General features: G+C 42.7%; 2 protein-coding genes across 5 annotated transcripts in view; both read right to left on the reverse strand.

Moving 5' to 3' along the window:
• Positions 1-3,231: 3,231 nt before the first annotated feature.
• On the reverse strand, positions 3,232-10,838 carry LOC147329733 (acidic mammalian chitinase-like). 4 transcript variants are annotated; one of them, XM_086291038.1, is made up of 13 exons: positions 9,683-10,834; positions 8,444-8,582; positions 8,083-8,148; positions 7,705-7,734; positions 7,411-7,615; positions 7,065-7,121; positions 6,801-6,966; positions 5,896-6,020; positions 5,532-5,655; positions 5,223-5,405; positions 4,724-4,840; positions 4,491-4,617; positions 3,232-3,547 (listed from the first exon to the last, which is right to left on the reverse strand). In XM_086291038.1, the coding sequence occupies exons 3-13, from the start codon at positions 8,099-8,101 to the stop codon at positions 3,339-3,341; spliced, it is 1,362 nt and encodes a 453-aa protein (XP_086147164.1). In that variant the 5' UTR covers positions 8,102-8,148; positions 8,444-8,582; positions 9,683-10,834; the 3' UTR covers positions 3,232-3,338. The 4 variants fall into 4 exon arrangements, with proteins under 4 accessions (XP_086147164.1, XP_086147165.1, XP_086147162.1 ...); XM_086291039.1 differs by having other exon boundaries at positions 8,252-8,582; XM_086291036.1 differs by having other exon boundaries at positions 8,083-8,582; positions 9,683-10,838.
• A 14,265-nt stretch (positions 10,839-25,103) lies between these two features.
• cntn2 (contactin 2) overlaps positions 25,104-26,408 on the reverse strand; it is a 90,583-nt gene continuing 89,278 nt past the window's right edge. Inside the window, exon 24 of the transcript XR_015128994.1 lies at positions 25,104-25,192. The gene's annotated coding sequence lies outside the window, so the exon portion shown is untranslated. The remainder of the gene's footprint in view (positions 25,193-26,408) is intronic.

The following is a 26,408-nucleotide window of genomic DNA, read 5'->3' on the forward strand; positions in this document are numbered from 1 at the left end:
CAAATATAAACAACCTACAATTACTGCCTGCTAACACGGATGGACAGAGAGTTAAATTAGCTCTCTTAAATGCAAGATCTGTATCAAATAAAACTCATGTTCTTCGGGACTTTTTTGATACTCATATGCTGGACATCTTGCTCCTAACTGAGACATGGCTGCGTGTTGGTGAAGTGGCACCCTTGCTGGAATTTTGCCCCTCCGATGGCAGCTTTTTCAGCTCCCCCAGGTTGTCTGGGAGGTAGCCTCTATCATCAAAGACTGTTTTAAATGCAAACAGATACAAAGTCCTGGTGTTTTTACCTCATTTGAGTCCCAACTCCTGACTTTAAGCTGTCCTGTGGTTCTAATTATAGTCATCTATCGTCCACCTAAATATAATGACTTGTTTACTTCGTAATTTTCAGACTTCTTGACATGTTTTATCGCTCACTACGAAAGGATTCTTATAGTGGGGGACTTTAATATTCATCTGTGTTGTGAGGATAAACCCCTGGTCAAAGATTTCTTAAATGTAATTGATTCCTTAAACTTCACACAATTTGTGTCTGGGCCAACATGTAAGGGCCACACCCTAGACCTTGTCTTGGGTTACGGACTGAATGTATCAATGACTGAAAATTGTGTTTTACCTATCTTAGACCACTCAGCAATTTTATTTGATATTTTAATCCCTAAATCTCCAGTTTCTGAGAGGGGAAGATTGCCCCTCAGATCATCTCGTTATATTAGCCCCGAAGCATTGCTTGGAGTTAAATTACATCTACCTGATGTATTGGACCCTATTTATACCCAGGAGTTACAGTATGTGTAGATACCTTGACTGTGAACCTTAATAATACACTTCTTGAATTACTGGACTCTGTTGCTCCCATAAAGAAGTCGAAATGTCAACAAAGGAACCCTATGCCTTGGCTAAATGAGGAGCTCCTGAACTTGAGAAGAAATTGTAGAAAAGCAGAGCGTCACTGGAGATCTTCCAGACTAGAAGTATTTCTCCAGGCTTGGAAGGACTCACTGTCTTCTTTTCAATCAGCGATGTCGGCAGCGAAAGCAAATTATTTCTCAAATCTTATCATGAGTCATAAACATAACTCAAAACTCCTTTTCAACACAGTGTCGCAACAGAAAGTAACTCAACTCTCTGCTGTTCAAATTTGACAGCTCATGACTTTCTTATGTTTTTCAGAGACAGGGCTGAAACACTTAGGAATCAGATTACTCCCTCCTAAAGCTTTTCATTAGACTACTCGGCTGCTTTGCCCGTTGGTGCCGATAAACTATTTTCTGACTTCGAGGTCATTTCCCTGTATGGATTAACTAAGGTTGTAAAAGCAGCTCGATGTACAACCTGTTCTTTGGATCCTCTACCAGCCTGGGTTACAAAGGAACTGTGGTCAGCATTAGGACCCTACAGTCTGTTTCTTTTAAATACTTCAGTGACGACTGGAGTCTTTCCTGAATGTTTTAAATCAGCTGTGGTAGTGCCGATCTTGAAAAAGCCTGGACTGGATGTTGATATGGTTGCAAACTATAGACCCATCTCACATCTGTCTTTTTTTTCTAAAATCTTTGAAAAAGTGGTTTTTAAGCAGCTCACTGAGCATTTGTCAACAAGCAATCTGTTTGAAGCATTTCAGTCTGCTTTTAAACCAAATCACTCCACAGAAACAGCTTTAGTAAAAGTGGTAAATGATCTGCTGGTTAATGCAGACAATGATCGCACTTCAGTTTTATTACTGCTGGATCTAAGTGCTGCGTTTGACACTGTGGATCACTGCATTTTATTAGATAGGCTTGAACATTTTATTGGAATTACAGGAAATGTTTTATCATGGCTGAGATCTTACCTGTCTGGGAGGTCTCAGACTGTTAGTTTTAAAAATGATCTCTTTGAGACCTGTGCAGTGAGGCATGGGGTCCGTCAGGGCTCTGTACTTGGACCATTGCTGTTTTCTATGTACCTGCTGCCTCTTGGTGTTCTATTACGTTCTTTTAATGTAACCTTTCATTGTTTCGCTGATGACCTGCAGCTTTATGTTCCTTTAACCATTGGAAATTGTGCTGAAGTCTCTAAACTAGAATCTTGTCTATCTGCAATTAAGGGCTGGTTATCAGATAATTTCTTGCTCCTAAATAATGATAAGACAGAGTTGATGGTCATTGGGCCACACAAATTTCAGCACTTGTCCCAAAATTTAATCTTGAGAATTGATGACAGTGTCATAAATTGTAGGGACAAGGTAAAAACCTTGGGCGTGTGGTTTGACATGGTGCTCTCGTTTTAAATCTCATGTAATAGAGATAACAAAGACCGCCTTTTATCATTTGAGGAACATAGCCAGACAAGTTTTGTCAAGCGACACTGCAGAGGTTCTTGTCCATGCATTTGTGTCTTCTCGTATTGATTATTGCAATGCTCTTCTTTCTGGGCTACCAAAGAAAAGTTTTAGAGGTCTACAGATGGTGCAAAATGCAGCTGCTCGCATTTTAACAAGAACTGGGAAATTTGAGCACATTAGCCCTGTTCTGAGATCTCTGCATTGGCTACCTTGTCAGGTTCGAGCAGATTTTAAGGTCCTGCTGCTCACCTACAAGGCTTTAAACGGATTGGCACCTTCATACCTCTCCGACCTTTTACATCTTTACGTTCCATCCCGTGCTCTCCGATCTCAGGACTCTGGCCTTCTAAAGGTTCCTAGAGCCAGAAAAAAGACAATTGGAGAGCGTGCTTTTTCTTTTCGTGCCCCGTTTCTGTGGAACAACCTCCCTCAAGATGTTAGGCAGGCATGCTCCGTGGAGGTTTTTAAAACTAAGCTGAAGACACATTTGTTCACTTTATCTTACAAGTCTTAATTCCTGGCTTTTAGTTTTTAAATTCTTACTGTTTTTAACTTGTGTTGTGTCTTTTACGTGTATTGCTATGTATCGCTTTTTATTATTTATTTATTTTTTATCTCTTTAGTTTTAAACAGTTGTACAGCACTTTGTTTGAAAGTGCTTTATAAATAAAGTTATTATTATTATTATTATTATTATTATTAATCAGTTCACAAAATGAAAACATAGCAATAATTGTCACTTAAAATTAGAGCAGCTCAATTACATATAATGTAGTAAGGCACAGTTTTAAAAATATTTAATCATGTATATGAGTTTCTTTTGTTTTTGTCTATTTTTTTTCTATGAAGCACATCAAAGACAAATATTCAAGCCAATCACTGGAACACGTTATGAATTGATTTAGTTTATTTTTGTCAAGAAAATATTGAGTCAAATGCAATGCTTTCTGTTTCTGCTCTCACTCAGGACAGTGATGTTTATCATGCTTCTGTGGCTCAGGGCCAGTTGCAGCACTTGCAGGAGTCCCAGTAGATGAGACCAGGCTGGCAATGGTGCAGGTAGGTGTTTCCTTGGAAGCACTGGAAGTAGGTGGTTTTGTCAGCTGGGTTTTCATACAACCCATCAGGACGGCCACGGCAGAAGTCAGCAGCAGGATCCTTAGTTGTGGTAGGGCGTGGTGTAGTGGTAGGTTTTGGACCAAAGCCTGTATCACAGGAAATTGAAAAAAGGTTATATGCAGAAAGTGACCAAACTTTTGTTTTTATTCTTTTGTTTCTTTCTGCTGAGAGTCCTTAATGACCTTCTTTTATTTGCTGACTCAGGGTGCTCTACGGTCTTAGTTTTATTGGACTTGACATCTGCCTTTGTTACGCTGGACCATAATATCCTCCTAATGAGGCTTGAACATACAGTAGGCATAAGGGGTAGTGCCTTTAACTGGTTTAGATCGTATCTAATTCCTAATGTTGTAAACCTCAACATCTGGCAATAAACCCATTCTGATTCTGATTCTGATTCTGATTCTGATTCTGATCTATCGGATAGGTCCTACTCCGTCACTGCTTCTTTTCCTCTGTTGCTTCCCTGTGGTGTGCCCCAGGGATCTGTGTTGGGCCCTATGTTGTTTTCATTGTATGTGCTCTATCTTCTCTATCTTCGAGAAGTATAATATCTCCTTTCACTTTTATGCTGACCATATTCAAATTTACTTTCGACTGTCTGATGACATTTCGTCGCCAGTACACTGTCTGCTAGAGTGCTTGAGAGAGGTCCAAGACTGGCTCTCTGATAACTCTTATATTAAATGAGAAGAAAACAGAAACAGTGTAGTTTAATAACCATATTCCCCGGGGCCAATTTGCTGATACTCTTGGACCCCCTAAAACCCCCACCTTACATTTACGAATTCTCAGTGATTTTATCCACTAGATTACGCTGAGATGCTTTATTTCCTGTTTTATCTGTATTGATTGTTTAACTAGCATTTCTCACTTGTTAGTTTATTTGTACCCTGTTATCTGTTATGTTTTAACCTTGTTGTGAAGCACTTTGGTGTACCTTTGGTTTTACATCTGCTATATAAATAAAGTTGTGTTGTATTCTATTGTATTTTATAAACGCTGAGTTAGCTGAATTACACCACTTACCCATTGAAATCCTGAGGTGGTTGATGAGAGGATAATCTCCAGCTGAGCAGAAAGATCCACTGAAGTCATCCATATCCATAGTCCACACATGAGCACCTCCCAAATTGTGGGCAGTCAGCCACTGGACCTGCAGGACAGCCAACAAAACTGATTATAATAAAAGTGGGCACAATTCAATAGAACAGAACAAATGCAAGAACTTGTCTTATTTGAGGCATATCAAACCTGTTTACCTTGGAAGAATAGCTGCGCTGGTCATCATAGCCCAACCAGGAACTCCCATAGGTGGCATATGGAACCTCTTGCTCAGAGATCCATCCAAGAGTAGCAGTATTAGTGAAGTCACAGATCTGGTAACCCAGAAACAACACAGGCTTTTGGACTGACATTTTCCTTCTTAAGTGGATTAATGGTAGGTGAAGAGGTTCTTGCATAGGGCTTTTCTACTCTACTTGAGCACTCACAGGGATTTATGAAACATGCATTCATACAAGCACCTTTTCCACACCTAAATGCTTTCTATCTAACATTCACACTTTGATGAACACATTGGAGAGCAACATGGGCTTCAATACCTTGCCTAAGGATACTGGACCAGCCAGGGATCAAAACACAGAGCTTCCAATTAATAGATGACCTCCTCTACTTCCTGAGCTACAGCCACCAATCATGGAGTAATAGGTGACTTACAGCACAAACAAACTTGAGCTTTTTATGAATGTGTTATTGTACCTCATAGAAGGCCCAGAAACCTTCAGTGCGAGTGTAGGGTCCAGCACCTGCGGGCCCATTGGCTGGTGCTCCCAGGCCATTTGCCCCACCGCTAAGACGGAAGGTCCTTCCATAAGTAGGGAAACCTAGCAGCAGCTTTTCAGATGGTGCTCCCAGAGAGACCCAGTGGGCTATAGAGGAGTTCTACAAAACAGGGAGACGAACATTGCATAAAGCTTGTGTTAAACTTGTTATGTTACATTTGATTGGATAACCTTTATCTGAAGAAGAAAGCGAGGACAGATGTAGATGTGATAGTGTGGTTCTTACTATGTTGTAATGAAGTTGTATGCCAGAGTCCACAGCGCTCTCATACAGTGGGCTGTTGTGTCCAGTTACTGGATCCCAGTGACCATGGTAGTCATAGGTCATGATGTTGATAAAGTCAAAGTGTCTGTTGGGTTGGAAATTTTTGTTCAATACATTTGTTCATTTGTGAAAGACACAGACCATATGGGACCTTTGTGGTCACACAATACATGTAAAATTGGGCTCTGTGTCATTTGAAATAAGGAACACTAATAATTAATACTAATGAGTTATTTGCTAATGCTAAAGTTCAGTAATGGTGAAAATTTTGGGGGGGATTCCTTACTTTCCTGAAAATATGTACAAATGCTGAAATCAAGCTTACGGTGCAATCTTGGCGACCTCATATGCTCTATCAACAGTCTGAGGAATTGCAGCAGCATTGGCCGATAGCAGCAGCTGAGTTCTCTTGTTTTCTATGGCATCAGCCTCGAATGCTTTTACAAGCTCCTATAGGGGGAAAGGGCAAAAGCAACGCAGAGCCAGTCAGAGAAAATTCTGATTACAACAGTGAAGAATGATTATTCTCAAAGCAATGCACTGTTATGATAAAGGGTTTTTTGGGTTTTGTGAAGAAAAGGTGTCAGTTGTTACATAAATACAGTAATGTATAAGTAAAGTAATGTATATTGTAAACTGTTAGGAAAAAGAATGGTGACAGAGGCAAAATGAAAGAAAACACGGTAGGGTACATTCATCCTTTCATCAACCACAGGGTACAGAATGTAACACAAGAAACAAGATTTCCAGTGCAGTGTTATTTCAAGGTCAAAGACACACAGGACCTTATTTTCATTTAATATTTGTGAGGTTTAACATATGAGACCATGGAGACACTGAATGGATTGCTTATTATTGGCTGCTCTGTTTTACAAGAATTATTTCATTTCATCAACAAAATTTTGCAATGCAGTGATCAACAAAAATTCAACAAAAAGCAACTTTTTGAAATTAACCCAACCAAAAGAATCCAGTGGTAGAGAAAACACTCGATATTCAGCATCCATTCATTTTTTCCTGCTTATTCAGTTCAGGGTCCTGCTGCTACAGGGTGAGAGGCAGGTTACACTCTTCGTAGGTCACCAGTTTTTCACAGGGCTAACACAGAGACACCATTCACACTCATACTCACACCTACTGTCACCGCTAACAGCGCTAATCATCATGCCACAATGTAGTCTAGCTTCAACATTGCATTTAAAATTTGAGGCCAGTGTGAGCTGTGTTTACCGTGACCAATAGAGTGAACTTCTCCTTGTCACCTTCTGGGCTACCATTGTGTCCAGGATATTCCCAGTCCAGGTTTATCCCGTCGAAGTTATGGGCGTGCAGGAAACTGATGGCAGACTTGATAAAGAGTGCACGATTCTCAGAAGTGGAAACCATAGCAATGAATCTGGTGGGATGCAGGGAAATATAAAACATGACATCTCGTCTACATGAAAGTAATAGAGGTAGATATGAGATCTGAGAACTGGTGACGGTGAAACTCACGGGCTCACTCCATTAACAGTTCCTCCAACAGTCAGCAGAGTCTTCAGTGCAGGGTTGCTGTTAGCAGAGAGCAGGAGACACAAAGACATAACCTTAAATAATTAAGGAACACCTGACTTCCAGTCAGATTGCTGTCATCGTTGTGATCCCAATTATTTCTAAATAATTACAAATATTGTGACAGAATTCAAGGTTACTCATCCTTCTTATTTAAATGTTCTTCTAAAAGCTACTCTGCTGAAAGAAGCTGCGATGGAAACACTGAAACGTGGCTTTTGGCTTAAAAGTGGTTGCAGGCTAATATTAAATTGTGGTTAATACTGGTGCATTGCACGACTGAACTCACACATTCTTCAGGCTGTTAAGGCTCCTGTACAGCTCCTCATCATTGTGCTCAATGGGGCTGATCTGGTTGAAGCTGTTAATGGTGGCCAGAGCATAGATGACATGGGTGCACAGGAAGGGATCGATGTTATCTGGTGTGAATTTGCCAGCACTCGGTCTGTACTGGGCCCAGTTGGTCATATGGCACACCAGCTTATTGGCTGAACCTAAGGGCAGATAGAGCAAAGACTCGTTGGGTTTATTCTGAAACGTTGATCATGGTGGCAAGACTCGGTCAATGAACACAGGTACTTACAAATGTGTATAACACACAGAATGCCCAGAGCTGAAAAAAGGAAACAAGAAAACGTGAAAATCGTCGCTTTTGTTATTACTGTTGTTAGATATGATTGTTAACATTTTAGCTGATGCCCGGTGCTGGTAAATTGATGTGTTTTAAATGCCATGCAGCCATCTGCCTTGTTGTTGAGAAACACCATAAATCCTTAAATCATCGCCTGAGCCGTGATCTCTAGTAAATACACGTAATCTTTATCCAAGATAGAAGGATAGAAAAAAATACAGAGTAATTAAAATAACAATAATGATGAACTCAGTATTATAATGACGATGCTCTACCGCTCAATAAATTAACAAGGAAAAATTAATGGAAGAATGAATGAACGTTATTTACCTATAAGGAGTTTTGCCATGTTGTGGTCTGGAGACTCCCCTGGTGTCCTTCTGTAGAACTGAGCTTCTGAGTAATTATAAATCAGTGTCATTAGATAGTTCATCCTACACGAGTCACAAAATCAGAGCTTCAACTACAATTGCTCCTTAATTAGTCAAATGAACATTACCTGAGTGAAATTTTACAGATTGTTAAAACAACACAAAAAAAAATCTAAAAACTAACTGAATCCTTAATTTGAGGCTTATGTGTAGTTGCTAGTATGTGCACTACAATGTACAAACAATATTCCCAGTTGCAGCAAAATACTAGCTGTGTACAACACAAATCAGAACCCGACTGAACTCATCGATCTCATTACCTTCCAGCAAGGCACACTGGAGCAGACTTCAGAGCTTGATGGAGTTGGACAGATTTATATCTTACTCATTCATGACTAATAGAAAGTATCAAAGTGCAAGTGATAAAGATTCAGGATGGTGGGAGTCTAGGTGACGTGCCTAATAGGGCTGGGTATCGTCACTGATTTCTAGAATCGATTCAATTCCGATTCACAAGGTCCCAAATCGATTCGATCCACGATTCGATTTAATTCGATTCGATTCGATTTAAATCTGGGAAATTTTGACAGTCAGAAGTATAATTCAGATCAGAACATTTACATATTTTTGTATCTATAAAAAGGAAGCTGACACTCGCAAGACTTTATCCAAGGTGTGAGCATCACAGCAGATGCCTTTGTGTCAAAGTAGCTGAGATTAAAACACAGAAAAACATGAAGGTTTTCCTGGCCTGGGATTTTATAAAAATATTCTGCAGTACATCAAAAACGAAAGAAAACCATTAATTAATTAACATTACCTCTGACGTTACAGCGGTTTTATTAGACACACGGCTAAGCATTTTGCATTTTGAATAATATTAAAAAGTTTCAATTTGTTCAGTATTGAACAGCAGAAATGAGGTTTTCTTTTCGGAAGAATGTAAAAGGGAAAAAAAACAGCGGCCGACAGCGCTGTAAACAACAGTAGACTTGTGCATAACAAGCAAGCGAATAATGAAGAAAGCGAAACTGTTCGAGAGAGGGGGGGGGGGGAGGGAGAGAGGGGGAGGGAGAGAGGGAGAGAGAGAGAGCTGCGCATCGCAATGGAAGCAAAACAGTAAAAGAGTGAATTCATGACGATGTTTATGTGAAGCGTTTGGATCTTCTTTTGCTGCTGGTTCGGTCAATATTGTTTGGAGAGACATCAAACTAACAGCTTTAGAATCAGCGCATAAAGGGCGTGAACACAAAGCGCGGACCCGGATCAGCGAGCTGTCGGCTTTCAGCCCCGACTGTGAGAAAGGCGACATCTAACTGATTCTGATCCGCGGGTTGCGCTGTGTGTTTAAGTCTATGTGCAGAATCCCTGTACCTGCTCTCATTTACTGTTTGGTGGTTCTTGAAATTTTGTGAGATGTCACCAGAGATTCTGGCATTTCGGACAAAATAAATTTATATTAAAAAATCGATTCAGGATTTTAATGAATCGATTTTACGTTATCCAAGCCAGAATCGATTTTAATCGATGAATCGATTATAAAAACCCACCCCTAGTGCCTAATAACCCCCCTTCCAGGTAAGACATGGTAAACCCAATCAATAATTTGACTTGGAAATGAGCTATCAGATCAATAGCTGACATTGCAATGATAAGCATAATCAGTACTGTATCTATTAATTAATAACAGCAAATTATCCAGCCATACATTTTCTTCTGGTTAACCACTTCAGGTTTGTCTGGGTGCTGAAACCTTTCCCAGCTGTTAGGTTGAGATCAACTGTAATGATGCAGTGTGTGCAGAATGTTCATTGGCTGTAGATTAAAGTCAGAATGCAAAGCCAAGTATTTAAAAACTCTTATATCCTTATATAATTATATTAATTTAGTACTGGGCACATTTCTAAAAATGTGGGACTGTGTATAAAATGGCTGTAAGTTAATGCAGCACCATTTTAAATCCTTTGAATTAAAGCTGAAAGCTGATTTAATTTAAAACAGAGACCAACAGTGACACAATATACGACCCTGGAAGAATGAACATTTTCAGGGATTTCTATGAAACTTTATATTCACCACAAATAAATCCATCTAAAAATGAAATTAATCATTTCCTTGAAAAACGTAACTCTTCCAAAATGACTAGACAGTCAAGCAATGGCACTGGAGTCCCCACTGACGCCAGGTGAACTCCAGGAAGCCCTGATAAGTATGCCCAGTAATAAGGCTCCAGGTCCAGACGGCTTTCCAGCAGAATTCTACAAATAACTCTGGACAATTCTGCCACCAGTATCCCACATGATGTAGCAGGAATTCATGGAAAATGGCAGACTACCAACAAATATGAACTCTGCAAATATTAGTCTCTTGCTAAAACCAGGGAAAGACCCTGTATCCCTCAAGCTATCGTCCAATATCCCTTATTAATGCAGACCTCAAAATAATCTGCAAAGCTCTCTCAAAGAGACTAGAGGAGATAACCCCCCTCTTAATTCATCCTGACCAAACTGGTTTCATAAAAGGTAGGCACTCATCAACAAACACATGTAGATTACTTAATTTGATACTGTTCATGCAGAAAAAACACTGAAACCAAAAAATTATCTCTAAATGCAGAAAAAGCGTTTGAGAGCGTTAACTGGAAATTTTTATTTGCAACTTGACACAAATTTGGTTTGGAAACTCATAAACTGGTTAAAAAGTATTATACAATTTTCCAACAGCTTGTGTCAGAACAAATGACCAGACATCCTCCAGCTTCTGTCTCCTGAGGGCATCAGGCAGGGATGCCCACTCTCCCCTTCACTGTTTGCAGTGTTTTTGAAACAGTAGCAGCAGCAATTAGACAGAATACAGTGATTAAGGGCATAATATGCAAGGATGTAGAACCTTTTACTTTCATGTAGTAGCCTGACTACATCTTCTAAGGTATTAATATCTTTCCGCTTCTTTCTTTTTGGAGGCTCTGAGATGTTGCTTTTCCTCCAGAACTCACAAACCAATCTCTCTGAGGTAATTACATTAATAAACTATTTTTCAAGAGTTTTCAGATTATTCGATTAACTGGTCAAAATCTACAGTTCTTCCGATTAATTGCTCCTTCCATAATTCTTCTTCTACCCCACTGTAACCTGGGAATACTCAATATTTAGGTATTAATTTCTGTCCTAAGCTTGCAGATTTAACTAAATTAAACCACATCCCACTAATAAAGAAAGAAGAAGGTGATCTGGCTAGATGGAAATCTTTACCCATATCACTCATGGGAAGGGTCGCTGCAGTAAAAATGATGGTCTTGCCAAAAATCAATTATTTATTGTCAATGATCCCGAACAAACCGTCACCAGACTGGTTCAGATCTTTGGATTCTCATATTTCTAAATTCCTTTGGAAACATAAACTCAGTGTATCAGAGGACCAAGGATAAAGGAGGATTAGATCTACCTAACTTTCAGCACTACTTCTTAGCCAACAGGCTTCAGTTCATCTCAGGATGGTTCAAACACACTCTGTTAGATGAACCTTGGCTAGATGTAGAACAAGCACTATGCAATAATCTAGAGATTTCAGACAATTTATCAGCTCAAACATCAAACGACATGAATGCTTTAAAAGCATCAGCATCACCTCTTCTCAGACAGCATGGTGGGAGTTTCTGAAGTTGACAGAGTCTTCATTAATCCCATGCAAACGTACACCTATCTGGAACAACCCTGACATATTACAAAACATTAATATGATTAATTTTCCAGATTGGAGTGGTAAAGGAATCAAATACTTAGAACATATATTAGAAGGAACAGAATTTATCTCATTTGACGGACTAGTTACACAATATAGAATAGAATAGAATAGAATAGCCTTTATTGTCATTGTACAGAGTACAACAAAATTGGAGTGCCACTCCCTTGGTGCAAGTTTCAATAATAAATATAAATGTAAAATATAAAAAGTACAAAAAAAACAATCGTAAGTACTCAAACAATAGTATGTACAATATATACAGGATAGCAGCATTAATATAATGACAGTGACGGTATGGAATAGGTTCAATTGTTTTTGTGCTTATTTACTACAGTGATAGCTCTGGGAAAGAAGCTATCCCTGAATCTGTTTGTCCTGGTTTTATGTGACCTGTACCGTCGGCCTGACGGTAATAGTTCAAACAGTTGGTTGCTGGGGTGAGAGTGGTCCTTGATGATATTGCCAGCTCTGCTGAGGTACCGAGAGTTTGCAGTGACCTCCAGGCTGGGCAGAGAGCAGCCAGTGATCTTCTGGGCTGTGTTGATGACCCTCTGCAGTACTTTCCTGTCTGCAGCTGAGCACCCTGCATACCATGTTGTTATGCCGTACGTTAGGATGCTCTCTATGGTGGCTCTGTAAAATGTCACCAGCAGCCTCTCGTCCAGGTTGTTCCTCCTGAGCACTCTCAGAAAGTGGAGACGCTGCTGGGCCTTTTTAACCACCGCTGTAGTATTTGCAGTCCAGGAGAGGTCATCAGATATCTGCACGCCCAGAAACCTCATGGAGTGTACCCTCTCCACACAGCTCCCGTGAATGTAAAGTGGGGCCGGGTCTGCTCTGCCCTTCCTGAAGTCCAAGATAAGTTCTTTAGTTTTCGTGGTGTTCAGTTGGAGGTTGTTAACTGAACACCACTCAGTCAGTCTGTTGACCTCATCTCTGTAGTCCGACTCATCCCCCCTTGAGATGAGTCCAACCACTGTGGTGTCATCCGCGAACTTTATGATGGTGTTTGAGAGATGGGTAGGGGAGCAGTCGGATGTGTAGAGCGTAAACAGGAGGGGACTCAAAACACATCCTTGTGGAGACCCGGTGCTGAGTGTGATGGTGCTGGACCGGTGGGGGCCGAGTCTGACAGACTGTGGTCTATTTGTCAGGAAGTCCTTGATCCAGAGGCAGATGGGGGTGGAGAGTCCCAGGTGAGACAGTTTCTGGACCAGGATCTCCGGGATGATATGATTGAATGCTGAGCTGAAGTCCAGAAAGAGCATTCTCACATAGCTTCCTCGGTGCTCCAGGTGACTCAGCGCAGTGTGGAGCGCTATGGTGATAGCGTCCTCGGTGGAACGATTTGTCCTGTAGGCAAATTGGTGGGGGTCCAGAGTGGGAGGCAGACCGGCCCTGATGTGCTGACAGACCAGTCTCTCAAAGCACTTCATCACTACAGGCGTAAGTGCAACAGGCCTGTAGTCATTTGGGCTGGCCACAGCTGTCTTCTTGGCGATGGGGATGATGGTGGAGGTTTTGAGGCAGGGTGGGACGGTGTTTGATGACAAGGAAAGGTTGAAGATTTTAGTGAAGACTCCGGTCAGTTCGTCAGCACATGCTCTGAGAACCTTTCCATGTATTCCATCAGGACCTGCCGCCTTCCTGGGATTCACTGACCTTAGAACACACCTCACTTGGTGCTCCCTAAGTGTTAGTGTGCCAGTGCTGGGGGCGGGTGGAAGTGGTGTGGCAGCTGAGGGCTTGGTCGTCTCAAAGCGGGCGAAGAAACAGTTTAGATCCTCAGCCAGCGAGGCATCAGTCCTAGATGTTGCCTGGTTATTGCTTCTGTAGTTGGTAATGTGATTGATCCCCTGCCACATTTTTCTGGGGTCGTTGTCAGCAAAGTGATCTTCAATCCTCCTCCTATAGGCAGCCTTAGCTTTCCTGATGCCTCTACTCAGGTCTGCCCTGGCCGCCCTATACGCAGCCCTGTCCCCTGACTTGAAGGCAGTGTTGCGGCTTTTTAGGAGGGATTGCACTTCGCTATTCATCCAGGGTTTTTGATTTGGAAACACCCTGACCCTTTTGTTGACGGTGACATTGTCAACACAGTTCCTGATGTACGAGAGTACAGTGTCCGTGTACTCCTGGAGGTTGTGGCTGGAGAATAAATCCCATACAGTTGTTGAGAAGCAGTCCTGCAGTTGAGAAAGGGCTCCTTCAGGCCAGGTTTTTATTGTCTTTGTCTGGGGCTTTGTTTTTCTCAGCAGGGGGGTGTAGGTGGGGGTGAGGGACATGCAGAGGTGGTCAGATCCAGCCAGGTGGGGGAGGGGTGTCGCTCTGAAAGCATGCCTGATGTTTGAATAGACATGGTCCAAAGTGTGTTCTCCTCTCGTAGCAAAGTCCACGAACTGGACAAATTTAGGAAGCACAGTCTTTAGGCACGCTTTGTTAAAGTCGCCGGCGACAATAAAAACCCCATCGGGGTGGGCAAGCTGTTGTTTGTTTATGGTGTTGAGCAAGAGGCTGAGAGCCGTGCTAACGTTAGCATCCGGCGGTATATAAACAGCTATCACAATAACTACTGTAAACTCCCTCGGGATGTAAAAAGGTCTGCACGAGACTGCCAGAACCTCCAAATCAGGAGAACAGTGTGTGTGAATGATCCTGCTGTTACAACACCACTCGTTATGCACGTAAACACATAGCCCCCCTCCTCTGCTTTTACCTGAGTTGCTGTTTCTGTCATGCCGGTGTAGCGTGCGGCCTGCTAACTCGACTGCAGCGTCGGGAATCAGCGGGTGGAGCCACGTCTCCGTAATAAGAATAATGCTGCAGTTACGTGCAAAGCTTGTGTTGGCTATCTGTAGCTCCAATTCGTCAAGTTTGTGGGTGATGGATCTGGCGTTCGATAGGAAAAGGCTCGGAAGTGCTGGCCGGTGTGGATGTTTGCGTAGCCTAGCGTCTGAGCCCGACCGGCATCCCCTCTTCTGCTTTCTTTCCCTCCGTCGCCTTCTACGCTTGCTGGGCGGGCAGACCATCCACGGTGACCCTGGCGGTCTCGCTATCTCCACCAGGATGTTGTGTGTTCGCTGATAGTCGCCAGAAACAGACAAACTATATTTAAAACCTAGATCAATTAGGTTCTGGCGACTGTAAGAGATGGCGGCGTTGCAAACATTCAAAAATATCCACATTAAAAGTAAAAACGAGCACCAAACTGGAGAGCTAAGAGCCGCTGCACCCGTGCGCGCCGCCATCTTGGTTTTCTTTTGTTTTTGTTTTTTTTATGGGATCAACAAGAAAAGATTTTTAGAATATCAACAAATTAAATCCATAGTAAAAAAGAAATTTAAACCGGGTCAAGTTGAACAACAAACACCACCAAGTGTGGTTCAATTTCTTACTCTTAAAACCCCCAAATTACTATCCAAAACATACAGAATGCTTTCTAAAACAGATGAATCAATATCACTTCCTATTGCAAAATGGGAAGCGGATTTATCAGTTAACTTAGACCTAAACTTCTGGTCTCAGATTTGCTTAAAAACCTTTAAATTGATTAGAAATCCCAGTCTTCAGTTAATTCAATACAAAATACTACATAGAGTGCACTATACAGGTCATAGGATGTTCAAGATGGGCTTTACGTCTACCAACAACTGCTCACACTGTCAAGGCAATACACCGGACAATTAGGCTACGTTCACACTGCAGGCGAAAGCGCATCAAATCCGATTTTTTGACCCTATGCGACCCATATCCGATCATGCTATGACAGTGTGAACGGCGCAAATCCGATATTTTCAAATCCGATCTGGGTCACTTTCGTATGTGGTACTGAATCCGATACATATCCGATGTTTTAGAAAGCGACTGCTGTTTGAACGGTCAAGTCGCATTAAATCCGCCTTTTACGTCACCGACACAAGACTGAAGCCAATTATCAGCGCCAGAGAAGCGCCCGAGAAGACATCGCGAACGCTTCCTGGCCATCCAGTGTAGATGTCAGTGAAACTGTTGGGAAGACAACGTAAACATTTTATTTGTACTGTATAATCTGCAGATTCTGACAGAAATCTACAGCTATCCTTTGAAGCACCGCTCCTCTCTTAAACGGCAATAAGGATCATTATTAGGTTATTTACATTATTATGTTATTTTGTTATTTACATTATTATGTAAATAACAAAATAACTTAAAGCAAAAATTGGGAAACGTGAAGACCGAAGTCTTTATATTAAGGGCCATCAGTCAAACAATACTGTTGCTCTGGGTCTAAACAGAGCGCGTTGTGTGTGACATCTTCTTTTGCGCATGCGGGCCGCTTTGAGCGTTCACACTAGAGAGCGTTTGCTGTCGCATTTTATTTGTAGTGTGAACGAGCAGACAAAAAAATCGGATTTGATCAAAAAATCGGAATTGAGCATTAAGACCTGCAGTGTGAACGTAGCCTTACATCCACGCTCTTTGGTTCTGTCCACCAGTTCAGAAATTTTGGCGCGAGATATGTGAAGACTTATCAAAGTGTCTGAAATGCAACATTCCAGCCTTTAGTGTGCATGCTGGGCAACTTGGATGAGGTCACTGCAGAAATAAACACAGCCCACGTTGTTTTTACAGCCCTATGCATCGCCAAGAAAACGGTCCTCATTAACTGGAAAAATAAAAATAATCTTAATTCTAACCAATATAAAAACCATCTAATAGATCACATTAGTCTTGATACAGCCTCTGGCATCACATTAGATCAATCCCTTTGGGCTCCTTTGAGCGGCTCCATCACCTAGTGAGGGTTGGGGTGTCGTGGTTTTGTCACGCCTTCGCTAGTATTGCTGGTGTGTGTCATAGGCGTGGGCTTGGGGCATCTGGGGAATCCCTAGGGACATTTCAACCGAGGAGCACCAACTGGGGCCCGTGGTCATGTTCTGATGGGGGCTCTGGTAACTCTTGGGTGGTGTTTTCCTGGTGGCTGCATGCAGCAGGGCTGGGGTGGGTTTGCATTGGTGGACATGGGTCACTGGCCCAGTGACCTAGCTGCCCCTGGGTTGTCTGGAGCGGGCATGGGGTCTTGGGGTTCTGGGAGTGCTCAGTCTCCAGGCTTTGGCTGGGTCCTGGGGGCTCGGGTCCTGGCTGGTGTGTCGCCGGGGTTGTGGGTGGGTGCATGCACTTGGGCCCTGCCCTGGCGTGGGGGGCCTTTGATGCGCCGGCGGAAATGGGGTTATTTTCAATCGGTGGGGAGTTTGTCAGATCCTTGCAGGAGGTCTCTGCTCCACAGGAGTCCACTCTGCAGGTGGGGGAGTGGCAAAGGAGAGGTGGAGAATGAACTCAACCTGGGTGTTGATTGTCTTATATAGTGTGGTAGACAGTGTTGGTCAAGTTACTTGAAAAAAGTAATAAGTAACTAATTACTGATTACTTCTCCAAAAAAGTAATCCCGTTACTTTACTGATTACTTATTTTCAAAAGTAATTAATTACTTAGTTACTTAGTTACTTTTTAAAAACACGATTTACAACCTGAAGAGGTGATAAAGCGATAGATCTTTCAGCCCAATTCTACTTTTTCTACATAATCCATCATACAAAATGTAGTCAAATGGAAAAGTCTCTTTTTAAAACTTGTTTTATCAGTTTTAATCTTTTAACTTCATGCATCAAGCAAACATTTTATTATATGCAACATTCTCTGACTGGAAGAAATTAGTTTAATATTTAGACCTATTTTCTGCACATTCCAGCACATAAAATAAAATATTTTTTGTGTTTACACTCAGTCTTTCAAATAGATGCAAGTAAAATACAGCAGAAAATAAATAAAGTCAAAGACTCAGCGGTCCTGTTGCTCTATTTTCTTTTTTTTGTGTGTGTGTGTGTGTGTGTCCTGTTTGGATCTTTAGCCATCAGAATTGTTGTCTTAAGGCCAAGAAAGATGCCAGATTTATTTTACCAAGTGGATCATCATGGCCTTGCCATATTGGTCCATTTGATTGACCTTTATTATAATTATGAATTTATTTTATTTTCAGTTGCTACAAACAGGACAGACATGACTGGGGGATAGGACAGGGAGAAAGAATGAAAGAAAGAGAGGGAGAGAAAGAAAACCAAAGGGGAGAAGAGACGGTGAGAAAGGGGGGAAGAAAGAAAGAAAAACAAACAAAAACTCCTGGATCACCTGTATGGAGAAAAAAAAACAGAAGACAAAGCAAACAACAAAGAGCAACATAATAAAAAAAACAGCACCATCACAATAAACTAGCTAGCAGTAGATAACAGTAGATACTAAATATTAAACGATATTGTGCAGCACGCAAGATAGACAGCGCACAATGTGCTTTGAGGCAGCAGCCAAGAAAGCTGTAGTCCGCGTCTGTGAACACCCGTGTGTACACCTGTGTGCACACCTGTGTGGATCAGCATGCTTGTATTCCAAAGGTTTCTCCATGTAAGGATCTGCTAGGGAGTGTGGGGAGCCATAGCCCCGTCCCCCAGGGCATGAAGCAGGTATGAAGGAGATCCAGGCCCCCGACATCCAGAGGCCCCAGAGTACAAGGACCCGAGGAGGACCACTAAAAGGGGGGGAACCGTGCCACCCTCCTGGGAAGAGCTGAGTAGAGCCCCAAACGAGAGGTCACCCAGCAGCCACGGAGCAGAGACCAGAGGGGGTTGCAGTGTGCAGCCAGCTGTGGCAGAGAGGACCGAGCTTCAGGCCCAGAGGCCAGAGGCCTGAGGGCACCCCACCCCCTGGAAGGGGCCCAGCCGGGCCACAGGCGCCAGGCCCTGCCAATCGGCCACCAGGAGTGAGCCGGTACATACATGAGCGCCCAGCCCCAGACGACAAGGACCACCAACACACCAACGTCTGAGGGCATCAGCCACCGGCAGGGAGTGTGGTGAGGGGAGATAGGCCTCCGTACTTTGGAGGGCCTGAGATGTACCCAGAGAGGTCGAGTCTAAGACCCAACCTGACATATAGACACAGACGAACAGGCGCACGCAGACAGAAACATGCATTCCCACCCCCATATACACAACCAAATACTCGGCACTCACCCAACGTGTAGACAGACACAAATAGACACTGCACAAACAGTCGCACTCCCCAGACATACTCTATATCCCAGGTCCAGGTACCCCCGCCCCCAGAGGGGCAAGCTGCACCTAGACCCAGGAGATGTAATCCTTCTGTCTGGGGTGGAGGCAAGCGGACCACCTCCTTATCTGCAGTAGCAGGGAGGCCCCACATCCCAGACCCCAATCTGACGGCCAGCACCTCCTCCCAGCCCCCCAGCCCTGACGGCTAACAGAACCGGGGTGAGCGAAGACCCCAAACCTCCCTCCGCCCGCTCATATGTCGTGTTGCTGTGTGCTGTTCTAAAGTGCATTTAAAACACAGGAGAGCATGGTACTAGCTTCCTCTCAGAGAGCAGCACGGCTCTTCCCGAAAACCCTCAGTGTCTAAATGCATTTAAAATTGAGGGTAGGGCACCAGCACCAGAGGTGGGTTGGAGTACACCGACCATCCTCTGGATGCTGTAAAACGTGCCCACCCCCAAGGCCCTATATGTATGTGTTATGTAAGAGTGAGTAATGTGGATGTCTAGGTTGCAGAATAAAATTGAGGCACAGGCGGCCAGAAGGGGACAGAGGGGGAGTGCCTCCCCTGCACCCTGGTGACATACCTGCACCCCAAGCCCTGCGTGTCTGGGTGGGTGTGGTAGAGCGGGAATAGGGAGGCAGCTGAGGATGGGGAGGGAAGAAAGGGAGGGGCAAGCGGCCCCTCCCTGGGGCCAGCTCCCCCGCTGACCCCAGTAGGCACCCCCACACTCTGGAACCCACCAGGGCAAGGGGGCCCAGGCCCATCCGGACCGGGGCCCGCAGCAGCAGCACAGCCCCACAGAGTCCGGGGCAGCCCACCCGACTCCACCCCAGAGAAAACTGCACCCACCCCATCATCCAATCATCTCCCAAACTACACAAGACAATAGACACCCAGGTTGAGTTCATTCTCCACCTCTCCTATATCTCTCCCCCCACCTGCAGAGTGAGCTCCTGTAGTGAGGAGACCACCTGCAAAGATATAACAACCTCCCCACCAGTTAGAGAGCCCCCTAGTAGGGCCGATGCACCAGAGGTCCCCTGCACTGGGGCTGAGCCCCCCTGCATCCACCCGCCCACAAACCCCAGACCGGGGGCGGAGCACCCCCAGACCCCCAAGCCTCCACACCCGTCCCGGACCCACCCAGGGGCAGCCAGGCTACCAGGCCAGTAACCAACGTCTGCCAGCACAGACCCTCCCCCATCTCCGCTGTATGCAGCCACAAGGAAAACACCATCTAAGAGCCACTAACCAGGTCATGGCCACATCCCCCAGGTTAGTCCCTCCAGGGAAACAGCCCTAGGGACTCCCCAGACGCCCTAAGGCCGTCCCTACCCCCATATCAACCACAATAGCGAAGGCAGGACCAAACCATGACCCCCACCCCTACTAGGTGATGAAGCCGATCAAAGGAGCCCAAAGGGATTGATCAAATGTGATGGCAGAGGCTGTATCAAGACTAATGTGATCTATTAGATGGTTTTTATATTGGTTAGAATTAGGATTATTTTTATTTTTCCAGTTAATGAGGACCATTTTCTTGGCGATGCATAGGGCCGTAAAAACAACGTGGGCTGTGTTTATTTCTGCATTGACCTCATCCAAGTTGCCCAGCATGCACACTAAAGGCTGGAATGTTGCATTTCAGACACTTCGATAAGTCTTCACATATCTCACGCCAGAATTTCTGAACTGGTGGACAGAACCAAAGAGCGTGGATGTAATTGTCCGGTGTATTTGCTGTGCAGTGTGAGCAGTTGTTGGAAGGCGTATAGCCCATCTTGAACATCCTATGACCAGTATAGTGCACTCTGTGTAATATTTTGTATTGTATTAATTGCAAACTGGGATTTCTGATCCATTGAAAGGTTTTTAAGGATATCTGAGACCAAAGGTTTTGGTCTAAGCTGATCGATAAATCCGCTTCCGCAAGTAAGAAATTGTACCACACTTGGTGGTGTTTGTAATTCAGCTTCACTGGGATTAAATTTCTTTTTTACTATGGATTTAATTTGTTGATATTCCAAAAATCGTTTCTTGTTGATCCCATTTTGTGTAACTAGTCTGTCAAACGAAATAAAGTCTGTTCCTTCCAATATATATTCGAAGTATTTAATTCCTTTGCAACTCCAATCTGGAAAGTTTATCATATTATTGTTTTGTAATATGTCCGGATTGTTCCAGATAGGTGTACGTTTGCATGGGATTAATGAAGGCTCTGTCATTTTTAGAAACTCCCACCATGCTGTCAGAGAAGAGCTGATGTTGATGCTTTTGAAGCATTCATGTCGTTTGATGTTTGAGCTGATAAATTGTCTGAAATCTCTAGATTATTGCATAGTGCCTGTTCTACATCTATCCAAGGTTCATCTAAGAGGGTGTGTTTAAACCATCTAGAGATGAACTGATGCCTGTTGGCTAAAAAATAGTGATTAAAGTTAGATCTAATCCTCCTTTATCCTTGGTCCTTTGTAGTGTTTTTAAGCTGATACGTGGGGGTTTATCTTTCCAAAGGAATTTAGAAATATACGAGTCTAGAGATCTGAACCAATCTTGTGATGGCTTATTTGGGATCATTGAAAATAAATAGTTTATTTTTGGCAAGACCATCATTTTTATAGCGGCGACCTTTCCCATGAGTGTTATGGGTAAAGATTTCCATCTAGCCAGATCGCCTTCTACTGTCTTTAAATATGGGATGTGGTTTAATTTAGTTAATTCTGAAATTTTAGGAGAGACATTAATACCTAAATATTTTATATTTCCAGAAGCAGAAGAATTATGGAAGGAGCAATTAATCAGAAGGACTGTAGATTTTGACCAATTAATTGAGTAATCTGAGACAAAGAATTTATCAATGCAATTACCCAGAGATATTGGTTTGTGAGTTTTGGAGAAAAAGTAACACATCATCCGCATAAAGGCTGATTTTATGTTCTACATTCTTACATTTTATGCCCTTAATTGTTGTAGCCTGTGTAATTGCTGCTGCTAGTGGCTCAATATTATTTTACAATAAATTGCAAACAGTGAAGGGGAGAGTGGGCAACCCTGCCTGGTGCCCTCAGGAGACAGAAGCTGGAGGATCTGACACAAGCTGTTGGGGAATTATATAATATTTTTAACCAGTTTATGAAAGAGGATCCAAAACCAAATTTGTGTAAAGTTGCAAATAGAAATTTCCAGTTAACTCTGTCAAATGCTTTTTCTGCGTCTAAAGAGAATATTGTAGTTTCTAGGTTTTTACTGTATGAGTAGTCTATCAAATTAAGTAATCTACGTGTATTTGTTGATGAGTGCCTACCTTTTATGAAACCAGTTTGGTCAGGATGAATTAAGAGGGGGGTTATCTCCTCTAGTCTCTTTGAGAGGGCTTTGCAGATTATTTTGAGGTCTACATTAATAAGGGATATTGGACGATAACTTGAAGGAAATACAGGGTCTTTCCCTGGTTTTAGTAAGAGACTGATATTTGCAGAGTTCATATTTGTTGGTAGTCTACCATTTTCTTTGATTTCCTGCAACATCATGTGAAAAACGGGTGCCAGAATTGTCCAGAATTCTTTGTAAAAATCTGTTGGAAAACCGTCTGGACCTGGAGCCTTATTATTGGGCATACTTATCAGGGCTTCCTGGAGTTCACCTGGCGTCAGTGGTGAATCCAGTGCCATTGCTTGGGTGTCTAATAATTTTGGAAGAGTTATGTTGTCGAGAAATTGATCAATTTTGTTTTTAGATTGGTTTATTTGTGGTGTGTATAAAGTTTTATAGAAATCCCTGAAAATTTTATTTTTTTAGGATCATGTATTGTGTTCCCAGATAAATCTTTAACAGCACAAATAGTTGTTTTTTCTTTATTGATTTTTAACTGGTTAGCAAAAAATTGTGCGGATTTGTTACCGTGTTCATAATTTTGCAGGCGAAGTCTTTGTACTAAGAATTTAGTCTTTTTATTAATAATTTCATTTAATTCTAGTTTTGTCTTGCGTATTTTGTTTAATATTTCTTGATCTTGGTGTGACATCACATAAGGATTTGATGTATATTTGTATATATTTTATTTATTGTTTACTCTATTTAATTTGTAAAATATGTGTACACACACACACACACACACACACACACACACACACACACACACACGTAGAAAAATATTTAGTATACACATCCAGAAATGCATATACTATTATATATTGTACATATATTTATTAGTTTCAGATGTAGCCATTCTTGTATTTTGCTTGTTTACATTATTGTATTTTGCACAACTCTGTTGCTTGTGAAGCTCGCACACAAGAATTTCACTCGCATGTGCTGTACCAATGTACCTGCACATGTGATGTGACAATAAAAGTGATTTGATTTGATTTGATGTTTTTCTCTAGTTCCTGAATTTTTTTGTTTTCTTCTTTCTTCTTATGTGATGAGAAAGATTATTTTACCTCTCATCACAGCTTTCCCTGCTTCCCAGAGGACAGATGCTGATGTTCTAGGAATGTCATTAAAGCCTAAATATAGAGTCCAGTCTTTTTTAAAGTATCTTCGTCTTTGAGCAGTGATGTATTAAATCTCCAGTTTTTACTTGGCGTAGTATTATTCTTTTGCATTAGTGTTAAAGATACAGGAGAATGATCGCTGACAGCTATAGGGTGAATCTCAGTGTCTGAAATGTCGTTCAGCAGTGAGCTGCCAACCAAAAAATAATCCAGACGAGAGTAGGAGTGATGGACATGTGAGAAAAAAGTATATTCCTTACTGGTGGGGTGAAGAGAGCGCCATGCATCGCAAAGACCAAAGTCGCTCATATACTGTTTGATTATATTTGTGGATTGCCAATTACGCTGAGTTCCTGCTGTATTGAGCCTATCCATGTCTTCATTTAGTCCAAGGTTGAGGTCGCCTCCAAGAACAATTGTGCAATCTAGGTGTTCGGAGAGTGTACTAAAAAAACCGTGGAAGAATGAGGGGTCATCAACATTTGGACCATATACACTTACAATACCTAGCTTTTGGTTAAGTATAGATAGTTTGACGAATAGGAATCTGCTCTCTGGATCTATAACTGTATCGAGTACTGTGAAATTAATATTTTTATGTATTAGAATTGCTACTCCCCTTTGTCTAGAATTATAACAGGCTGAGAACACATTAGGAAACTCAGGTGTTTTAAGTTTATTCAAACCTGTGACAGGCATGTGGGTTTCTTGTAATAAAACAACGTCTGCCTGTAATTTTTTAAGTTGGTTAATTATTTTTAACCTTTTTTCCCTAGAGCCAGCTCCATGCACATTCCATGTACAAATCTTAGCATGCCCATAGTTGTGTGTTTGTGGCTAATGATGTACGCTGTATGTCTCGCTTAGACGGGTGAGGAAAATGGAAACACATCTTTTTTTTTTTTTGGTGAGTAAAGAGAAGAAAATGCATGGTAAGAAGCTCCATAGGTCTGACTATGTGTGTGCATAATAATTAATATCAGCAAATGTGTGCGTGTGTCCTATATCTGTGTGCGCTGTGTGGCTGTTGTCAATGTGTTGCCTTTAAACGCATGTGTGTGCGTGATCGTGCAGAGTAAGCATGTAGAAATAGACAGTGTCGTTTGTGGATGGATAGGGAAACAGGTGATCGACGCAGTGATAGAAAAGAGAAGCAAATAAACCAAAGAGCAAGGTGCGCGACAAGAGGGAGAGAGGGAAAGAAATAAAAACGGAAACATTCCAATTAAAGCGTTGGCGGAGAGTGACGGTGACGTTATACTAAATTAGCAAACTGAAATTACATAGTTAAGCAAAAGTTAATACAAGAGAGTGTGAGTGAAGAGGATAGTGTAGCGGATTCTTATCTGGTGTGCGGTCAATACAGCCATGGAGTGATGCCGGGGTCGCGGTAGAGCTGTCCGTCCACGTAGAGCCGGTCCACGGCGATGACAGCTCGGGAGCCTTTCTGGATAAAACTACGTCTGACTGGGAAGAGGACCCTGCGTCGTTCCAGGATCTCTCTGGGGAACTGGTCGTTCACGCTGAAATCCGTTCCTTTCAGCTCTCTGCCACAACTCTTCACCTGCTCCTTCTGCTTAAAGTGGCCGAATTTGGCTACAATAGGACGTGGTCTTCCTGTCTTCGGAGCCCCTATGTGATGCACTCTATCGAACCCTATGTTTTTCACCGTGTCCTCCGGCAGCTTCAGGTGGATTTTAATGAAGCGTCTCACGGTCGTTTCCGGGTCCTCTCCGGCAGACTCTGGAATACCAGAAAACACCAGATTATCTCTCATGCTACGGGCTTGTAAATCCATAACGGTCTCTTTTATTTTTTTATTTTCTATGTTTAATTGGGTCACATTTTCGGTGAGAGATTTGACCGAGTCCCGTAGCGTGACGTTTTCCGCAGCAAGTGTTTCCACCTGCCGCTGGCTGAACTCCAGGGATTCTTTTAGAGATTTAAATTCCCGGTGTAAGATCTCCACCAGGGACAGCCTTGCATCAAAACTGGACAATCACTTATCAATTGACTCCAGGATGTCGATGATATCTTTGCTGGCAGGCGATGTTGTGCCGGGGGAGTCTGCCGGGCGATATCGCCCGTCTCAACTTTGGCCGGGGAAGACGCGCTCTGGGCCTTCTTCATCACTAAATCTTCGAAGCACCGGTCGATGTAATCTTGGAGAGCGTCTAAACTCTCCTCGTTGTCCTCCAGGGTGTTAGAGATGATAGGACAGATGTTGTTAGTTATATGACAGTTGGTTAGTTTATTTGGCAATACTGAAGCTTGAAAAAACTTTGTTAAACTCTATGCTACCATTCACTTTTTTTTTTCCCCGCCAAATCTCCGGCGTCTGACGTCACCTACAACATGGGTCGCTTACCTTTCCCCGTCACTTCCGTCACTTATCTCACCTTCCGTCACTTCCCTCCTGGACGTAGCGTTTTCAGCGGCTGAGGGCATCAGCCACTGGCAGGGAGTGTTGCTCTATTTTCACCTGTAAAGCAGGAGTGAGGTAGGCGGAGGTTTACCCTGGTGCAGGTGTGCCGCGGTCAGTGGAAGAATCCGTGAGTTTCTCTGTGAGTTTCCCATTACGTCGTAGCTACTCGGTCCTTGCTCGGAAGTTTAGGGGTTTTTTCGCTGTAAAAAGAAGTTTTCTTCCCACGCACGATGGACGCTAATGTTTTTGTCACTTTTTATGGAATCAAACTCAAAGTAAGGTCAGTACTTCCACGCTTTAAACGCTGCACACTCATACTCTCTCCCGGACTCGATATATGATCCACTGTTGATCTGCACACAGCTGTTGTCACGAACGTCGCACTCGCTTACGTCACTGTCATGAGACATTCTCGCAAAAAAAAAAATCACGGTTTTCGTAACGCAGTAACGCAGCGTTCCTACGGGAAAGTAACTGTAATCTAATTACCGTTTTTGCAATTGTAATCCCTTACTTTACTCGTTACTTGAAAAA

Source organism: Aulonocara sp. 'chitande type north' Nkhata Bay, linkage group LG5, assembly GCF_057382095.1.
Source record: "Aulonocara sp. 'chitande type north' Nkhata Bay isolate Kocher_YH1m ecotype deep benthic linkage group LG5, A_spYH_male_GT1.1, whole genome shotgun sequence".
In the NCBI taxonomy this organism is placed as follows: Eukaryota; Metazoa; Chordata; class Actinopteri; order Cichliformes; family Cichlidae; genus Aulonocara; species Aulonocara sp. 'chitande type north' Nkhata Bay.